Source organism: Talpa europaea (assembly GCF_964194135.1).
Source record: "Talpa europaea genome assembly, chromosome: 9".
In the NCBI taxonomy this organism is placed as follows: domain Eukaryota; kingdom Metazoa; phylum Chordata; class Mammalia; order Eulipotyphla; family Talpidae; genus Talpa; species Talpa europaea.
The window spans coordinates 2,534,095-2,554,082 of record NC_140076.1 but is presented as its reverse complement, the minus strand read 5'-3'; the positions used below and the strand labels follow the sequence as shown (position 1 = coordinate 2,554,082).

Genomic DNA, 19,988 nt, shown 5'->3' with positions numbered 1-19,988 from the left:
CCCTACAACGAAGATGCAAGGAAGAGGCAGGATGACAACTTTGGAGCAGCCTGTGTGATTCCCTATACAAAATTCTAGAAAACATGAACTAATCTATGATGATAATGGATCAGTAATTTCCTGGAGATAGACCCCAAGAAAGGGGTAGGTTACAAGGAAATAAGAAAAATTTGTGGTGATGGAAATGTTCATCATTTCAATTATAGTAAGAAATTCATGGGTGAAAATGTGACAAAACTCATAAAATTGCTTACTTGAAATATGTGCATTTTTACACATAAACTAGACCTTGATAAAGCTATAAAAAATTTTAGGAAAATGAGAAAATTAGTGAAGCTGAAGATTGGTCAGATGAACTAACCACAAAAACCCCATAGAAATAAAAAGAAAGAAGACAGAGATTTAAAACCAAACAGGCTACACTGAGGAGTGCTTCCTTTAGATGCATGTTTAACGGGGACCCCCAAAGAGAAGAGAGAGAGAGCCCCTTCGCACAGCAATACCAGAATTCGAAAGGAAATGAAATATTAGAAAAGTGCTGGAACACAAAACAACTTGCCAGACTCAAGTTCTCTGCCCTGAGAAAATGCCCTTTAATATTAATGAAGGTAGACAAAGACATTTTCAAGTAAATAAAAATTGAGAGTTCTCCAGCATGCACTCAAAGAAATTCCATGGGGTGTCTTTAGGCTGAAGGTCAATGACCCTAGATGGAAGCTCAGACAAGCACAAAGGAGGAAAAACAAAGTTCAAGGAGTGTTCAGAGAATCATAGATTTTTCTTTCTGGCTAGAACCAAAGATCCATGCAGGAAAGGGAAGGGGTGTAGACCGAAAGGTACGTGAACCAAGACCACAAAGGGACCTCAGTGCCATGCAGGAGCAGAAGGATGAACCAATACAGAGAGGGATGGAAGGTGGAAGGCAGGAGGGAGTAAAGCAGTCAAGGATGAGGGATTAATGGAACAACATCGTGCAATATACCTGGAGTTCAGGCAGAGGGCACACAAATGCCATTGGACTTGGGGTTCCAAGAAGTCCAAGGGAAGGTAGCAACGGGAATGTTAATGGAATGATGGCAATGAGCACTGATTGCAAGAAATGAGGGTGAGCGTGGTAGAGGTAGCAGAAGTGGCAGGTCCCTCGAACTGGAGGTCTAACAGACGCCTAGCTCTACTTCTCCAAAGTAGAAAGCTCCCTCCCCACTGAGCCTGCCTCTTCTTGAATTTTCCTCAGTTCCATAAGGGGCTTGACCACTCGTAGTGCAAGCGAAAATGCAAAAGTAATCACTGATTCCTCTTCCCAGTCCCCCCAAAGTCAGTCTATCAGTAGTTTCTGTTGACTCCAGCCCAGAGTGGATTTTCCAGCCCAGAGTGGATTTTGTCTGCCCACCCTCATTGCTTAGCCCAAGTCCAAACATTCCATTCTCCTGCTGCCCCCAACCAGTCTGGAGTGATCCTTTGAAGGGGAAAAAAATCAGACCATGTCATTTCCCAGCTTAGCACCTGTCCGTGGTTCACCACTGTGGGCAGAATAAGATTAAACTTCCTGACCACATCCTGCCCTGGCTGAGCCTGTCTCTTCCTACTGCCTCCCCCACCTGCATCAGCTTCTTCCTGTCTCTGAGTCCTTGCACAGGAAGTCTCCTGCTCTAAAGCTGGACCCTTCCCATCATTCAGCTCAAAATTACCTCCTCGGGTCGACCTTCCATAAGCAACCAGCATAACGTGGACTCCCCCATCGCTGTGGTTTATTAAAGCACTTAGACCTGCAATTCTCTTCTTTATTAACTGATTAGTTTATTGTCTACACCCATACAGCCACCCGCAGCCCTCACTGGGGTGTGGCGGGCAGGCTAGGAACAGCTCATGGGTTCGGATCCCATCTGGACTCCATGACCGAGAGAACAGAGAGAATAATCTGCTGAATTTCCTCCTGAATTAAAGGGCAGGTCCTCCCCTGGTGGCGCAGCGGTTGGGCGCTGGGCTGGGAAGCTGCCCATAGCCTCTGCAGCGCCAGTTCAATCCCCAGCCGCCGGCAAGTGTACCACATGGTGCACAGACCTCTCCTGCTGCACCCACCGCTCCCCTCAGCAGTGTACTTCGTCCGTCTGCCTGTTCTGTTCCCTGCTCTGGCTCTGATGAATTCTCTCACCCTCCTGCACTTCTGACTGTACCCAGTGCTTGTATAAATAAATAAATAAATCTTTAAAAATAAATAAATAAATAAAGGGCAGTGGGTGGGTTCAGGCCACCTTAGCAGGACTCAGCTGGGGTGACCAGATGTTGCAAATAATAATACAGAACCTGATTCACATCTGCATTTCAGATTAGCATGGAATTTTTTTAAGGGTGCGTACCTGCACATGAGTGTGTTCAGACTCTGGTTGGACCCTTCCAAGCGCAGGCCCACTTACACCCAGATTTTCTTGTAAATGGATGGCAAGGACTCACGGTATCCAAAAACTCAGTATCACTGACTTATTTCCCTTCTGAGTCTCTGAATGTGTTTCCTTTCTCTAGCTTCCTTTATTATAAGAATACAAGGCCTCCCTGGAGGTGCAAGGGGTTAAGTCTCAGCACTATGAAGCTGTCGCCAGCCACTGCAGCACGAGTTCCATCCCCAGCCAGGGAGCTGCCCACATGGCGCAGCAGATCTCTCCTGTCTCCCCGCCGCTCCCCTCAGCAGTGTATTTCAGCCAGTCGGCCTGTTCTGCTCCCCACTCTGTCTCTCATGAATCCTCTCACCTCCCCCCCCCGGCCTGTACCCCAGCTCTTGCATGCATAAATAAATAAATAATAATCTTTTTAAAAAAGAATACCGTATATAACAACTAATAGACAAAATAGGCGCTGATCAGCTGTCATGCGGTCGGTGGCCTTGGGTCAACAGCAGGCTCTGGGTATTTCTGGGGGAGTCAAAAGTTGTATGTGGACTATCAAGGGCATGGGGGCAGGTACCTCAACCCCGCACCCTTTAAGGGCCAACTGTACTTATGTAACAGGGTGAGCCCCATAGACAGGAGGAGCTTCAGGGTCCCTGCCCCACCCAAGGAAGCGTGGAGCCGAGCAGGGAGGAGACGCTGGAGAGGACGGGAGGGGCGCTGAGGACCCAGGAAGGGACGGAGGGAGGGGGGCCTGGAGACACCGAGGCAGAGAGCCACGCGGAGGGGCTGTGCTGGCCTCCCGGCCTGGGGCTGGCACCAGGACTTGGGGACATGGTGTCGACACTTGGGGGAGGCGTGGGGGAGCCCGCGGGGAGCCTGGCAGGGGCAGCTTTTGTCCTGACTTGCACTTTGATTTTGCTCCTTTCCTCCCAGCCCCGCCTGGCGCCTTCTGCCCATTCCTGTGGCCCAGCAGGGGAAGGGGGTGGCCTCAGACTGGGGCAGGCTTTTTGGGTGCTTCCCTGGGAAACCATTTCAGCTCTACCCTTTCTCTGCCTCTCTCCACCGCACACTAACTGTATGAAAGTTCTTTTCTACTGAAGGTTGTATGCACTGAAGGTATGTTTTGCCTTTATGCAGGTAGGTTGGGGTGCCCCTCATTCTGCCTGCTAACACACTAACGAAATTCCTTGTTTTTTTTTTTAAAGATTCAGAAGACTTTATTTATTCATTTTTAAGATTTTTTTTAATATTTATTTATTAATTTATACATGCACTGGGTACAGTCAGAAGCGCGGGAGGGTGAGAGAATTCAGCAGAGCCAGAGCGGGGAGCAGAGCAGGCAGAAGGACCGAAGGACACTGCTGAGGGGAGCAGCAGGGGAGACAGGAGAGGTCTGCGCGCCATGCGGGACCCTCCTCCGGTGGCCGGGGAGCAGCCAGGGATCGAACCGGCGCTGAGGAGGCTGCGGGCAGCTTCGCAACCCGGCGCTCAACCGCTGCGCCACCGGGGAGGCCCTGAAATTCCTTGTTATCTGAAGTTCCAGCTAACGGGACACCCCATATTCAACCTTGCAGCCCTGACCACGCACGCTAGAAGAGAGGCCCAGGCCTTTGCCCTGGAGGGACCCCAAAAACAGGAAACCCCTGAGTGCTGTGCTGGGGACCAAACATGCCCAAGTCACCCCGCAAAGGGGAGGTTGTGGAGGCACGTGTCCCCAGTCACTAGTTAAAGATGAGAGAATTGCGTGATGCAATAAAACAATCACAGTGGAAAAAAATACAGGTGAGCGACATCCTTGGCCTAGACACACACGTGTAACGTGCACACGCGTGTCTACCGCTGCATAAATGTGACATTGCAGATGAGCTTTGCTTGACAGCTAAGTGACAGGCTGCCGTGCGGCTCTCGCCAATAAGAAAACAAAGGTGCAAGAGTGATGGTGACGAGCGTGAGCAGCAGCCGCCTGTGGGTGCTTAACGGGACCGTCTGTTCTGCACCTGGTTCTGTTGTTTGGCCCATCACAGATTAGGGGTTTGGGAGGAAAGAAGACGGCCGATCTCTGAAGTAACGGTATCCCCAGGCCGGTGGTGTATTTAAGTTTATTTTCCATTTGTCACAACCACTTTCCAAGTAACCATAACAGAAAATATCGCGAGTCCACAGGGGCGCGCTGAGCATCCCCGGGTCACTATTTATTTGGTTTGAGTGGTGATAAAAGCCGGGTCATTTTCCATCACAGAAACCCAGACCCGGGCCTTCTGAAACCCACATTCTGCCCGTTTATGTCATTTCTAGAGGCAGCGTTTTCCAAAGCAGAGAAAGCACCGCAAGGAGCCTCTCTTCCTAGCTGGGCGCTATGGCCTGTGTCATGACCACGGGAGGAGGGGTGGCTTGAGATGTCACGTCCCCTCAGTCTCTCTGTGAGGAATTCCTCATGACCAGCAAATGTCAGCACGCAGTTTAGCCTTAATCACAGCTCTGCAGAGGAGAAGAAAGGAAACCATAAAAAATGGCTGGATTAGCTGACAGCACCGGCGCGTGAGAGACTGTTGCAGGGAGCTGCACGCAGCTCCAGAAAGAGCCTTCCGTTTACAAGCTGGCCGACAGTGGCTGCAGACGGGCTCAGCGCTCCCGAGGAACCGGCTCAGCACACCTCCGTGTCTGTGCCAGAAGACCCAGCGAGAGCCAGACGCCGCCGAAGGGACACCCGGGCCCACATGACGCACATCTGGCCAGAAATTAGGAAGAGAAAGAAATCCACTTGTCAAATCCACAGACAGGTGTTTGGGGCTCCCCGGAGGCCAGATGCCGCAGGGGACACCGGATGGCCCTAAAGGCAGGGTGAGCGGGGACTCAACAGCGTTCCTGAGAAATTATGACTAGAGGCAGAGGTCAGCAGGAGGCAGGCAGGTGGCGGGAGTATGGGGGGTTCTGCTGACCACCCCTGCATTGTTCCCAAGACTTTTAAATTGTTTAGATGTGGGCCTCCCTGGTGGTGCAAGGGGTTAAGTCTCAGCACTGTGAAGCTGTCCGCAGCCACTGCAGCCTGAGTTCAATCCCCAGCCAGGGAGCTCCCCACATGGCGCAGCAGACCTCTCCTGTCTCCCCGCTGCTCCCCTCAGCAGTGTATTTCATTCAATGTCCCTGTTCTGCTCCCCTCTTTGTCTCTGGTGAATCCTCTCACCCCCTGCACCTCTGGCCTGCACCCCAGTTCTTGTATGCATGAATAAAATAAATCTTAAAAAAATAAATTATTTAGATGATTGTAACCAGGACGTCTTTAATAATGCACCAAACGCCAGGCACTGGGTGGGAATCAATCGGACCCCGCCGCTAAGTGACAGGGTAGACGTTCCCAGCAGAAGGGCAGTGCGGCGGGGCTGGCGGTAGCACCTGCCCGGCCTTGTCATTTAAGCAGCAGAAACCTGGGCCGTGTTCCCAGGCGTGACGAGACAGGAAGGGCCGGCCCGTCCTCGGGGCTGGGCTCAAGGCGGCCAAGGGAGAAGGCGAGGCAGCCGGCTGGAGCGGGTCCCAAGGCGGAGGCGCCCCCGCGGGCCGGGCAGGTGCGGCCCAGGTGCGGCCCAGGTGCGGCCCAGGTGCGGCCCAGGTGGGGCTGTGCAGGCTGCAGAGGCGCCGGCCCTCGCGGCCAGGGGGGGACCGGGGAGGTGCGCAGCGCCCGAGGGTGGCGACCCCCAGGCGCGGCCGCAGCGCCCGGCTCCCGGCGCAGGCGCAGCCCTCGGGCCGCCGGGCTGGGCGTTGGGGCGCACGAGCACGTGGCCGGCGGCGGGCGCCAGGCCCGCCCTCGGCCGCACGGGGGCGCAGGGCGCAGGCGCGCTCTCGCGGGCGCGGGGGCGGCGCGGCTCCGGGCCGCCAGGGGTCGCTGTGGCGCCGCGGCGCCGGGCCGCGCGGTGGCGCCGGGGGCCGCCGGTCCCTCTTGAGCACGGCCCGGCCGGTTTGGCGGGGTGAAAGGTTGCGAAGATGGCGACGGCCTTGAGCGAGGAGGAGCTGGACAATGAAGACTATTACTCGCTGCTGAACGTGCGCCGGGAGGTGAGACCTGCGGCGGGACGCCGTCGGGGCCGAGGCCGGGCCGGGCCGCTCGGGAGGGCCGGGCGGGCGGCCCCGCTCCGCTGCGGGCGGCCGGGCCGGCGGGGAGGCCGCGTGACCCCGCCCGACGCGCGCGGCCGCCGGCAGACGGAGCGGTCCCCGCCGCCGACCCACCCGGGCGCGGGGCTGCCCCGGCCGCCGCTGGCCGTGCGCCCCGAGGCCGCCGCGCCGGGGCCGGACCGGGCCGGAGGCCCCGCGCCCCCGGAGGGGGGCTTGGCGCGGGGCTCCCGGTTCTGCAGGACCCGGTACCGCGTCCGGCTCCCCTGGCCGCCCTGGCGGAGGGCCTGTGTCCTCTCCCCGCACCGGCAGGATGCGCCTCTGAGACCCAGACGCCAAGGTCAAGGCCGCCGGGGAAGCTCCCCCGGGTTCTGTCCGGGCCCCGAGGCTTCTATGGGGACGTTCCAGCTCTGCAGTGAGTCCGTCCAGGCCCACGGACACGTGTCTGGAGCCGTGCTGTCCCCTGAGCCGCTGTCCCCAAACCCCGGGAGGCGCTCCCCGCGCTTGCTGTCTCGGTTCGGAGGCCTCGGATGCGCGGCGGCGCCGAGGCCTGGAAAGAAGCGGTGCCCCCGGGAGCCGCCGCAGCCGGCCGGGTCCCACGCGCCACGTGCTTGTTTACTCGCCGAATGAAAGACGAGAAGAGATTTTCACACCGTGGCCCGGTCAGTTGAGGTTTTTGTTGACTAGTCCAGCAGGGATCAGAGTGAAGGGCAAAAAAGGCTTCCAAGGTCAGGCCATAAGATGGATCATTTCTCTCTAAACTGCTGTGTTCAGCCTTCGAGCTCTGCGTGAGAATCCTTAATTTAAACCCTTAGGTTTTCCAGTGAACAGAACTAGCCACGTTTGGCTCGTCTAGGTAAAGCCAGGTTAGGAGTGTGTTGTCAGTAGACGTCAGCCTGTATGGTGTCAATAACAGCTGTTATTAAAAGTGCTTCCTTCGTCCAGGACCACCTTTGCCAAAAGAACACTTTGCCTTATTTTATCTCATTGCGTTCTCAGGTCAGCCCTCATGTCAGGTATTATGGTAACCCTTGAGTCACAGTTAAGGAACAGGGTTAGGACTATGAAGTAACTTGCACCAGGGCCTGAATTTGACCCTCGGCTGTCTGACTCTGGAGCCCCAGCTTGTGACCTCTAGACTGTGCTGCCACCTTGGTTTACCAGCCAGTCCTCAGACCACAGAGCTGCTGGTGTGGGCCTGTGTCTTGGGCACCCCACATAATCCCTCAGATGTGTTAGCCACCTATTTACGGTAAAAATATCCCATGAACCATTTTTTTGTTAGCCACAGACCTTGGTAAGCTGCCACAGTGCCCCTGGAGAGTCTTGTTCCCATTTGTAACCATCAGCAGCGAGGCCTAGGGAAACTGGCCTTCAGTTTCCTTCCCTTGAATGAGGTTATCTGGCTAGTTGTTCTTTAAGTTTTCTCTTATTCTAGAAACAGAGCAATGAAAACAGCTTTTCTGAAATCAGTGTTTCTTACCACTCATTTGTAATTAGCCTGGTTTATCAGCATTGAGCAACCATTTACCAGGCTTACTGAACCGCTGGTAGCTGCAAATTCACAAAGAAATCTAGAGTAGAAGGGTTGGCAAGGGTCATCGGTAACATTTGTCAAAGGATTTTAGGATCTGTCATGGATTGGACTGTTGAGAGGGAGCCAGGGAAATATTTCTTTAAGAAAACACTTCATTTTCCTAATGAGTGAAGGCACTTCCCATGTTTTTAACTATAGGCAAATTCCATAGGCAGTGAAGCTACTCTGTTGCCTTTGTGGACAGACTCAGTGTGAGATGCCATCAGGTGTGACTTACAGGTTCCTTTCAGGATTCTGTTAGAAGCGAAGGTCTGAAGGTGATGTATGGGCTTGATATTTACTAGGATTTTTTTGTGAAATCGGAAATTGACCTGAAGTTGCAATCACATGACTTAGTTGGAGATAAGCTAGAAGTAACCTTCATTCTTTCTTGTGAGGTCAGAAGAAGATAATAACACCTGTTTTCAAGCTTGCTATCAATTCTGCCACTTCCAGCCATTTAAGTATGCTGTCAGAGGCCAGCTCTCCTCCCAGGGGCACTTCAAAATCCCTGCAAAAAAGTGGCATCAAAACTTTTCCTTAGGAATCTCAGATGGAAGCAACCTGACCCAAAACCTGGGCGGGGCGGGGGGGAGTCTTGTTTAAAAATTATAAACATAATACATAATTAAAACGATTGGAATAACAGTAATGTCAAAAATCAACAAAGAATCTCCCTTCCCAGAGAGTGAAGCAGGCAGCCAGGCTTGCGTCCTCTCGATCCTTACCCTTCTCCACTGTTCTGGATTTCCTGGTCCACCTGCTCCATGTTGAGGGGAGAGAGTCATTTATCATTAATGGGGCTCTCAAGTCAGCTTGGCATCTCTGCCAGAGGCAGCATCACTGACCTGAAATCACTAAGCTGAGATTTTCCAAAATGTATTTGGAGGGAGCATTTAGTTAGACTGAAATGTTCTCATCTTTGTGTTTTTTCTAAACATTTTAATGGACACACTTTAAACCTAATTTATTCCTAATTAATTGACTGGTTCCCAGTTTATCAGCATTGTAGTGCCTTTGTTTTCTTTTTATTCACAGCATTCAGCAGTGCATAGAACCCATTTTAAGATCTGTGGTCCCAATCCATTTAACCTTTTTTTTTTTTATATTTTATTTTATTTATTTTTTAAGGATTTATTTATTTATTTATTTATTTATACAAGCACTGGGTACAGTCAGAAGCGCGGGAGGGTGAGAGAATTCACCAGAGCCAGAGCGGGGAGCAGAGCAGGCAGAAGGACCGAAGGACACTGCTGAGGGGAGCAGCGGGCGGCAGGAGAGGTCTGCGCGCCATGTGGGACCCTCCTCCGGTGGCCGGGGAGCAGCCGGGGATCGAACCGGCGCTGCAGAGGCTGCCGGCAGCCTCTGCAACCCAGCGCTCAACCGCTGCGCCACCGGGGAGGCCCCCCAATCCATTTAACCTTAAAGGAACCAATCTCCTCAGGTTTTAAGCACTTTTTGAAAAAAGGTATTAAGGGCCTCCCCAGTGGCGCAGTGGTTGAGCGCTGGGTTGCGAAGCTGCCCGCAGACTCTGCAGCACCGGTTCGATCCCCGGCTGCTCCCCGGCCACAGGAGGAGGGTCCCACATGGCGCGCAGACCTCTCCTGCCGCCCGCTGCTCCCCTCAGCAGTGTACTTCGGTCCTTCTGCCTGCTCTGCTCCCCGCTCTGGCTCTGGTGAATTCTCTCACCCTCCCGCGCTTCTGACTGTACCCAGTGCTTGTACGTATAAACAAACAAATAAATAAATAAAAATCAATCGTTAAAAAAAAATTTATTAAAAAAAAAGAAAAGAGAAAAGGTATTAAGTAAAATGTAAGCCTAACTAGCAGAGCTTTTTTCTTGTGATCTACACGTGGAGCTTGGTGCTGGGGTCTTCCTTCCAAAGCAGCCATGAGACAGGAAGCTGGAGGTCACGGCCTTCCCTTAGAAAGGTCCCCAGAGTTCCCACCTTGCGTCATCCCCTGGTGTAGAGCACCGCGCTCTTTAACACAATTTGTGGTTGTCCCGGTTTCTCTGGTGGCAGGTTACATCGTGGAGTGGGGGTTGCAGAAAGGAGCACAGGGCCAGATAGGGTCTGCTGGCCCCTTGCAGCATAGATCTGGGAACCAAGTCACCAACCTCCCCACCAGGATGGCTCCGCCACGCCTAAACCCTCAGGCACTGTATGTTGGTTTCACTCTGCCCTAACTTCAGGTCTAGAAGGGGAGCAATGTCATTCCTTGAATGAGTTTCCCATCCCCTAAGTGCTGTTCAAGTCTGATCTTCATAACAATCACCCTGCTTGAAGTAGGTGCTTGGGACAAGTCGTGTGCAGTCTTGCTTGTCCAAAAACCTAACTGCACCAAGGATCACATCCTCAGGTGTCCTGTGAGCCAAGAGGCTGGGGAGTGCATTGCTCTGAGCACGTTTCAGCCTCTCAGTCTCCGCCCCTTGCTGCCAAGGTGCTTCCTGGAGTCGTGGAGAGCAGAAGGGGCAGCTCTGGGGGATGTGGCTGACGGCGGGTCAGGTGCCCAGGCCAGGGTTTGTGCCCCTCACTAGGCATTGAACCCTCTGCTCCGTTTCCTTTGCTGTTGACCTGTAGATGACAGGTGATCCTGTAGTGGGCAGCTGCTGTGAGCCAGGTGCGCGAGCTATCTGCGGAGTGTCAGCTTGTGTGTGAGATATGTGGCGCGTAGGTGTTCAGGCAATTATTGTTATTTCTTGGGTTTTGATAAACATGTGGTTTTGCTTATTGAAAAAAGACAGACATGTGCGCAGAGAGCCTTGGAGTGCTTCATCCCGACTAAATGTACCGCCCATCTGTCAGTAAAAATCGCAGTTCCAGAATTTATGCTGAGCATTAGGTTAAGGGCAGCTGAAGCTTTCTTTGCTCTTTTGGGTCAGAATTCTGAGTTCAGTCTTTGAAAGGCTCTCACAACACCCCTTCCCACAAGGTCTTGAATTTTACTTGGGGGGAGCTCCACAGGCTCAGGCTAAAAATGGGAGACTGGTGCAGAGACCAGGGATCACCCAAAGTGAGAGTGGGGTCCAGAAAGTTGCCCTCCGCTGTCAGCATGGCGGGGAGGAGAGCACCTGATCAGAGGCACTGGGGATCAGGAGGGTGCCCTGGTGGAGTTGGGGGGCTTTCTGAGTCTTGCCCATGGAAGTGGGGGGGGCTCTTAGAGTACCCAGCTGCCTCCGGTGTCATCTCATAAAGTGATTAGCAAACACCATGAGGTTAAACTTTAAAATGTGTTTTTTTTTTTTTTTTCTTTTTAAAGATTTATTTATTTACTTATGCAAGCACTGGGTATAGTCAGAAGTGCGGGAGGGTGAGAGAATTCACCAAAGCCAGAGCGGGGAGCAGAGCAGGCAGAAGGACCGAAGGACACTGCTGAGGGGAGCAGCGGGCGGCAGGAGAGGTCTGCGCGCCATGTGGGACCCTCCTCCGGTGGCCGGGGAGCAGCCGGGGATCGAACCGGTGCTGCAGAGGCTGCGGACAGCTTCGCAACCCAGCGCTTAACCGCTGCGCCACCGGGGAGGCCCAAAATGTGTTTTTTTAATGAACCATGAGGTGCTTGTTATCTCTCTGCTCTGGACATGTCAAGCCGTTAATTACATCCTGAAAATGCAAGGCTCTCGTTCCGTGTTGTCCACCACAACACCTCCTTGCTTGCTCTCTTACAGAGAATTCAGTTCAAAGCTTTCCTGTTGGCTGGAAGTTCAGGAACAGTGAAGCTGTGAGGCACGCGGAGGGGCGTGTTCTGCTTGGCTGGGGCAGTTTGGTGTTTACTTGTGTTGAACTTTCACTTTCATTTTATTTATCCCCTACCTGCTCAAGAAAGGATTTAAGACAATTGACAGATGAGTAAACAAAATAATGCAAACATTATGCATATAAGAGCTGGGGTGTAGGCCAGAGGTGTGGGGGGTGAGAGGATTCCCCAGAGACAGAGGGAGGAACAGAACAGGCGGATCTACTGACAAACACTGCTGAGGGGAGCAGCAGGAGACAGGAGAGGTCGGCTGCGCCCTGTGGGTCAGCTCCCTGGCCGGGGATCAAACCTAGACCGCAGAGGCCACCCATAGCTTCATCATGCTGAGACTTACCCCTTTAAGGAGGCCCCCGGGGCTCACATTTAGATTAAAAGGACATCTGCCTGGTCCCCACTGCCCGGGGTGTCCACCCCCAGCAGCCCCGGCCACAGGGCCACCTCCCTGCATTGCCTGGCAGCGGCTTTGGTTTGGTCCTGGACAGGAGCCACTTCTGCCTGCAGCGTGTACACGGTATTCCGCCCACATTGGCAGGACCCAGAACATTCTTGACAGCAAAATGCCACCAGACAGCAGCCAGCAGAAGCCCGTGCGAGTGGGCAGCTGTAACTAACAGGTGAGCGTGCCCAGTGAAAGTGCAGGGTCAGCTTTTAGGGGGGAACAAGGCAGACCCTTGACGTGGAGACAGGACCCGAGCTTCAGCCTGACCCAGGAAGGAACCCGGCCCTCGCCCAGCCTCTGGCCTTGCTTACCCTGGCCGCTGTGTCTCAAGGGCACCAAGGAAGCGCATGGACGTGACCAGGAAGAGAAATGGAGAAAATGGCAGGGAGTGGGGGGGTGGGCAGCTTAAGCCCTTGGCCTGCCACTGATGAGGAAGTCCAGGTTTTTCTCCGCTGGACCATTTGTTCTTGCCACTTGTGATGGGGGGAGGGTGTGGGGAGCACAACCCCCGCCCCTTAAACCACAAAGGTCGTATGGCCCCGCCTTTGTTCTGTCTGAGTATTTAGGGTCCTGGCGTCGCTGATGGCCTGATCCTTTTTGGGCTCGCATTGCTGTGGCGGGTGCCAGGTCCTGGCGCTTGGAGAAGGCCCCCTCGATGCCTCAGGGCCGTCCTGGGTGTAGGTCGGGCTCCTGTCAAGCTTTCTCAGCTCAGTCATGACTTGAGTCCCTTGGGTCTACCCTTCTGAAGTGAAGATCCCTGGAGGCTCCAACCTCCAGCATCAGGCGAGGTGCAGTGTGTGTGCCTGAGCCCGGGCTCCGCCGAGGTGGGGCTTGGGGTGTAAGGCTGGACGGACGGGGTGATGTAGTGCCGCCCTTTGCCCGGGAGCACCTCTGAGCACTAGTGGGGGTGACTCCACAGACACTGTTGGGGTCTCTTCCTGCTTGTAGATGAAGCCCACGGAGGGGAACTCCTCTTCAGACCCTCCAGGACCTTCCACGATCCCGTGAAACAGGCAGAAGCGGGCAGGACAGTGGCCTTGGGCAGTGGCCTGGCTGTGACGCCCCCAGTGCTTCTTTGTGGGGCGCCCGGCTGGGCGAGGGGAGCTGTGGGGGGTTCCCAGCTGGGCCCTGCCCTAGTGAGCCAATGGGTGGTCTAGCCAGTCTCTGCCCAGTGGCAGGAGACGCCAGATAACACCCCTCTCTACCCCTCTCGCCACGAAACAGCCTTCTCAGCACAAAGCGCCGGGCGCCTTGGTGTTAATTACCCTGGCATCTGCTTTCCCCTTCCCGTCGTGTGAGCACCAAGTATCGTTAGAAAAAAAAAAAAAAAGCACAGGTTTTATTAGCTGATGCAGTTTATTTCCCTCGGATTCTCCTGGAACATATGGACAGTCATGAATCTTCGATTGTGGTAATTAGGCAAACTTCCCAAGAGCCAGCCCGATACCGTTTGCAGAGACGTCATTGCTGAAGTGCAGCAACTTCGGTGTCGCCCAGAAGCCAGCGCTTGAGCACAGGCTTCAGCAGCAAAGAGCCTGGCTCCGCCACCCACTGTGGGCGTGAGGACGGGCCGTTACCTGCGAGCTCCTGGGACCTCTCCGTGCATCACACTTGGCAGCTCCGGGGACTCTGCACTTGCCCTGCACCTGGTAGGACCGCACGTCCTGGCCCGCCAGTGGGCGAGTGGGGCCGTGACGGGTTCTCGCCGGTGATGTGGGTGGAGGGGACGTGTGTCCCGCCAGATCGCAATGCCTGTGTGAGCCAGAAGGTCCCTCGCTCTTCCCTCTGCCGCAGCGACTGGCAGAGGCTCCGGAGGGAGGCTGCGCTGTCATATCAGTGCCTGGGGACATGCCAGTCACAGTGCCAGCTGGCCCGGGAGAGACATGTGACATGAGGGGGAGATGTGGGTTGCTTGTTGCACAGTATCATCTGCGCGGCAGTTCTGAACCTCTCTGGTGGCAAGACCCCTTTGTATTCTTAAGAGTTTGTTTGTTTTTTTTAAGATTTATTTATTTATGCATACCAGCACTGGGGTACAGGCCAGAGGTGTGGGACGTGAGAGGATTCACCAGAGGCAGCGTGGGGAGCAGAACAGGCAGACTGACTGAAGCACACTGCTGAGGGGAGCAGCGGGCGAGGCAGGAGAGGTCTGCTGCGCCATGTGGGCAGCTCCCTGGCTGGCCGGGAATCAAACTTGTGCTGCAGAGGCTGCAGATAGCTTCATAGGCTGCATCTTAACCCTTGCACCACCAGGGAGACCCTGTATTCTTAAGTTTTTGAGGGATCCAAAGAACTAGTCTGTGGGGGCTGTAGCTGCCAGTGTTCAGTTCAAAATTAAAACCAAATCATTGATGAAAAATTGTTGTAAAACAGCGCATGGTGTCCGCACATCTGTGAGCAGAGGCACAGGAAGACTCAAGGGTCAAAATGAGTGTGTGTTAGGTAATAAGGAGGTTACAGGAGAGCAGGTGTCATCGCAGATGTGACATGGTCGCTGTAGAGGTGAAAGAACCGGGAGCCAGTTGAGGTAACTTCTGGAAACTCCTGTATTTATGCCCTAAAACTACACTTTGAAAATTTCTAGAAAACATGAGAACACACGAGGACACATCCCACTGACCTTCAGAACAGAGACGTTATCACACACGCCTCGAGAAAAAGAGAAGGGGGGGCAAAGAACAGCACGGAGCTCTTACGGAGAGGGGGCCTCCGGGGTGCTCCACGGCGCGCCTTGAGAACCACTGACCTGGCTCGCCCTGTCCGACGCCCACCCATGGCTGGGACGGGATCCGCCCGGCACCGCTGCCCCCGCCATCCACTGCTGTCACTGGCCGGCTCCGGGACTGCGACAGTGAGGGAGGCAAACGCTGTGACGTCACGTCAGCAGCCCCCGCGAGCCACCACAGCAGTCGCAGAGACCTGGGAGGTTTGGTTTCGTAAAAACAAGAAGCTCCGTTTTGCCATCGTTACTTTGATAAATTCTGTAATTTTTTTATTCTCATTCAGTTTCATGATAAATTTGTATTTCTGGAATATTAACTTTCCAGTTAACTTCCAGTTAAATAATTAGAATAAGCAGCTTCTGTGAAAAGCAAAACAAACAAACAAACAAGAAGCTCACCTTTATTAAAGGAAAAAGCTGAAACCTAAAAAGAAAATAATAAATGTTACTTAGTGGCTTAAAAGGCTCAGGAGGACTGCAATGGATTTTTTGATCAGAAATCCCTATTTCTAAAGTTAACAGACAAGCTTGAACAGTGTAAGTGTCAAGATCTGATTGGCTTTATTAGTTTACGGGGAGGGGAGGGATCTGCCTGATGAGCTTCACCAGGTCGCCTCCCCTCCCCTTCCGCCTGTGGGCCGCCCCATGGACCACCCCCACCCCCACCGTCGGGGCAGAACCCAGACTGACTGGTTGTGATCACATTCCTCGGAGGGGCTGAAGCTGCAGTAAATGAGGTACTGACACTCCCTTTTGGGCCTGTTGACTCTTTTTTTGACACTAATACTGTAAGGAACTCTTGGAAACCAGAAAAGAAACAGATGAATACCCACTAGGAGAACCGAACTGAAAAATGCATCGGCTGTTTCATAAAAGGAGGCATCTGAGATGCAAATACGCGTCTGGAGAAAACGGCCCCCCTCCCGGTAAACCAACGCTCCTTCTCACAGACCACGCTCCTGGGCTCCACCAGAGCCACCGAGACTCCGTGCCCCCTGCTGGGCCCGCGCGGGACCCACGGGTGGGAGTGTTCCCCTGCCCTGTCGGCACCCTCGGGTCGCTTCTGCGAAGACACTGGACCGGGAAGGGCTGGCCTCGGCGGCGTCCAGAGAGGACGGCACAGGAAAACTCCACAAACTTAAATTTTAAAAATCAGGACCTCACCTCTTAGACATAAGCCACGCAGAGGGAAGCGGAAGGCATTCAGCAGCTCCCGTGAGAAAATTTCTCAGAATTAAAAGGATGCGAGGCCGGGAGAGGCTGGGAGAGAGCCGCTGCCTGGCCCAGGGAGCCAGGAGCCCTGAGGGAGGCTGGGGGTTGTGGGGCTGAAAGTTCCCGAACCAGTCCTGGCTCCCACCAGCGGCCCTGGGCTGGAGGGCAGCGTGGCCAGGCATTTTCCTAAGGGAAAATTCCTTCCCAGCTAGATTCTCTACTCAGCCAACATGTGATCAAGCGCAAAGGCAGAACTCAGTCATGCCTGGCTTGGGGGCAGGGGTATGTGCTAAGGGACAAGCGGCGTCAGGCGGCCTGGTCACCACGCACCTCACGGAGGCGGAGCCGAGATAGCCCCTCCGAGGTCTCCTCCCCACTCTGCCTGGACGTGTGATGTGGCGAGTAGCGACGACGTAAGAACATTTTCAGAGATGCAGCGTCTAAAAATTGTTTCTTTCCAACCAGCCTTGGAAAGGAAAGTGCTGGAGATGGACCTCCACCAGAGGGAAGAAGAAACCAACAACGGAGAAAGTCATGGGACACAGAAAAGGGGACCAGCCCAGAAGGGGCAGGAAATTCCTGGGGGAAGCTCATCAGGCCTGACCTCTGGCCCAGGCGGCGCGGGGAGACCCTGGCAAACAACCCCGTGGGCGGGCCGAGCCGCTCCAGGACCAGGACGGGGAGCCTTCCCGCGGGAGTTTCCCCTGAAGAGCCCGAGAGGCGTCCGCACGGGCCCTGGAAGGTGAAAAGCCAACGAGAAAAAGGTTAACCGATGGCTAATTCCAGGGCCAGTAAAAAGTAACTCGGGGGGGAGAAAACGTAATTACAGTTTATACTGTTTGATTTGGCTTTGAACTGTATTTGTGTAGTTACAATGAAAATGAATTTAATTTGTAAAAACACGTTGTGTTTTGATTTCAGCCCAAGTTGTGATAATGTCCCTATGGGGAGGAGGAAACAAGCAGGGTTGGGAGAGAGTGAAAGTCTTGTAGGGAGCGGATTGTCGGGAACGGCAGGTGAGGGTGCCCTCCGGGAGGACGCCCCGGCAGTCCTGTCAGACCCAGGCTGGTGCCGCCTTGCTCCCCGCCCTCTGTCTGCGGTTCTCTCCGCTGCTGAGAGCGGGACCCTGTCCACCTTGCAGTTATTGGTGCCACAGAATTACAGCTCTCCACTTTGTGTTTCAAAAAATAAGCCCGTACAGACCGTCTCCCTTCAGCACCGTCAGTGGGGTTTTGGACGGAAATTGCAACTTGAAGGTAAACCGTGTGCAAGCCGGGCCTCAAACACCGTCCTTTTTGTTTCAGTGCTGGGTTGTCGTTTTCCTCACCGATGTGAGAACAAAACGACTTTGACCAAAAGGAACAAAACAGCGAATTTAGGGACCTGCTGTAAGTTTGACTAGTCTCTAAGTTACCTGGACAGCAAATGTGAAGTCACAAGCCAGAGTCACAGACAGGCTTTTATTTTTACTTTCAGACTCATAATTGTATGTCTTCGACCACGCAGAAAAGAAAATGTGGAAGTACAGACTATTTTACTATAATGCCAGCTTTTATAATTGCCTGTTAATTGCCTTTATGGGGATCTGTCAGCATAGGGCCCGGTGTCCCTTCCTTCCATGTCCCTTCCTTCCACCCGGCGAGCCTCCCTCTGGCAGCTGTGCAGGCCAGACCTCGTGGCACCGAGCTGCTCCAGCTTCTGTTTATCTTCGAGGTCTGGGGCAGGGTCTTTGGGGGCAGGGGAGCACTTGGATGCTCACTTCTAGCGCCCTTTGCTGAGAAGTCCGCCCCACCCACCCACCCACCCCCCACCCCCGCCACTGCCTCAGCTCCTGGGGTCTGCCTGTGCACTCGCTACTGTCCTGGGGGTTTGTATCCGCTGTTCCACCAGCACCACGCTGGCCTGGCCGCGTGGCCACATACTAAACACTCCAGGTCCAGTTGTGTGAGCCCCCAATTCTTTTTCATAGTTACTTTGGCCAGAGAAATGGGAGAGTAAAAAATCTTTTGCTTCTTATCCTTGTTTTAGCCATACACATTTTATAACGGACTTGTCAGTTTCTACCCCAAAAATCCCACTGCTGGATTTTGATTGGACTGCATTAAATCTCTAGAGCACTTTGGAAAGAACCGACATCTGAAGAATAGTGACTCTCCTGATGCGTAAAGAGGATCACTCCATTATCTTGGTCATCTTTAATATGTCAGCAGAGTCTTGTACGTTTCCATGTACGGAGCGCGTACAAACTTATCAGTTTGTCTCTTAAGTATCATCAGTTTGCTGATGATACCCTAATGGTAGTCTTTTTTTTTATTATTTCAATTCTTAGTTTGTAGAAATGAATTGAAGTTTGCATATTGACCCTTTACCCCCCACCTTGCTAAAATCCTTAGTTCTAGTAGCTTTTATGTAGATTCTTTATAATCTACATAGATGGCATCCACTGATATAGCTTTACTTTCTCCTTTCAACTTCGTGCACCTTTTATTTCTCTTTTGTAGCTTTTTTTTTTTTAAGATTTATTTATTTATGCAAACAAGAGCTGGGGTACAGGCCAGAGATGGGGGGTGTGTGAGAGGATTCACCAGAGACAGAGTAGGGAACAGAACAGGCAGACTGACTGATATACACTGCTGAGGGAGTAGCGGGCAAGACAGGAGAGGTCTGCTGCACCATATGGGTTTCTCTCTGGCCTGCCAGGGATCTAACTCATGCTGCAGAGGCTGCCGACCGAGGTGTTCAACACCCTGCACCACCAGGGAGGCCCTCTTTTGTGGCTTATTCAGGAAGTTTGTACTATACAGCCTCTAGCCCAGCAGGTTTAATCACTAAACTGTACAGTCAGGTCACAAAGGGCCTTCCTCTGAATTTTATGACAGAGGTGGAATTTATAATAGATTTACTTTCCATTGAAAATACCCTAAACCTGGTGGCGCAGGCAGTTGAGTGCTGCGCCGTGAAGCTGTCCGCAGCCTCTGCAGCGCGGATTCGATCCTGGCCAGCTGACGAGCTACCCACATGGCGCAGCAGACCTCTCCTGTCTTCCCGCTGCTCCCCTCAGCAGTGTATTTTAGTCAGTCTGCCTGTTCTGCTCCCCACTCTGTCTCTGGTGAATCCTCTCACCCTCCCATACCTCTGTCCTGTACCCCGGTTCTTACATGCATGAATAAATAAATAAATCTTGAAAGGAAAATAATAACCAGATGCGTGAGATGACATCACTTAAAGCACAACATATCTCTTAGTTTTATCATAGAATTTTTGAGATAAGTGTTTAACTTCTCTATCATTTTAGTGATAGTGTGTATTTCAAAATGTCAGTATTTTTATGACAGTGAAAGCGTTTGTCCTTTATGAGCTATCAAGCCAGTGACCTTAGCTATTCACTCATGATGAAAAACCAGTCTAACCTTTTATTGAATGTGATATTTATTAAAAATGAAACTTCTCATCTCTATTTCTTAATCAATAGCACATTAAGCATCTATTACTGAGATAGTCTGTTCTCATCTAGGGCTCTCACCTAAAGTCAGCCAAACCTGAGCCTGCACTTGGGACTTTAATGAGATGCTGGGGGGGGAAAACAATTAAAACTTGCAGGAAGAAAATAACTTGTAATGGCTGTTTAGGAAAGAGCACACCCCGTTTATGTCCTCACGTCAGTAAGCCTACCCGGCGAAGATTAAGGATTTGCCATTAGTTGGCTTTTTTTTTCTTTTTTAACTTAAAACAATGGCGTTTAGAACTGGTGACCTTATGAGTGTGGCAAGAAACACGAAGCACTCCTGCCCTGCA

General features: G+C 52.8%; 1 protein-coding gene across 1 annotated transcript in view; it reads left to right on the top strand.

Moving 5' to 3' along the window:
- Positions 1–6,252: 6,252 nt before the first annotated feature.
- DNAJC11 (DnaJ heat shock protein family (Hsp40) member C11) overlaps positions 6,253–19,988 on the top strand; it is a gene marked incomplete at its 3' end in the record, with an annotated part of 40,898 nt that continues 27,162 nt past the window's right edge. The window contains exon 1 of the mRNA XM_084242710.1: positions 6,253–6,434. Coding sequence (XP_084098836.1) covers positions 6,363–6,434 — 72 coding nt within the window. The 5' untranslated portion in view covers positions 6,253–6,362. The remainder of the gene's footprint in view (positions 6,435–19,988) is intronic.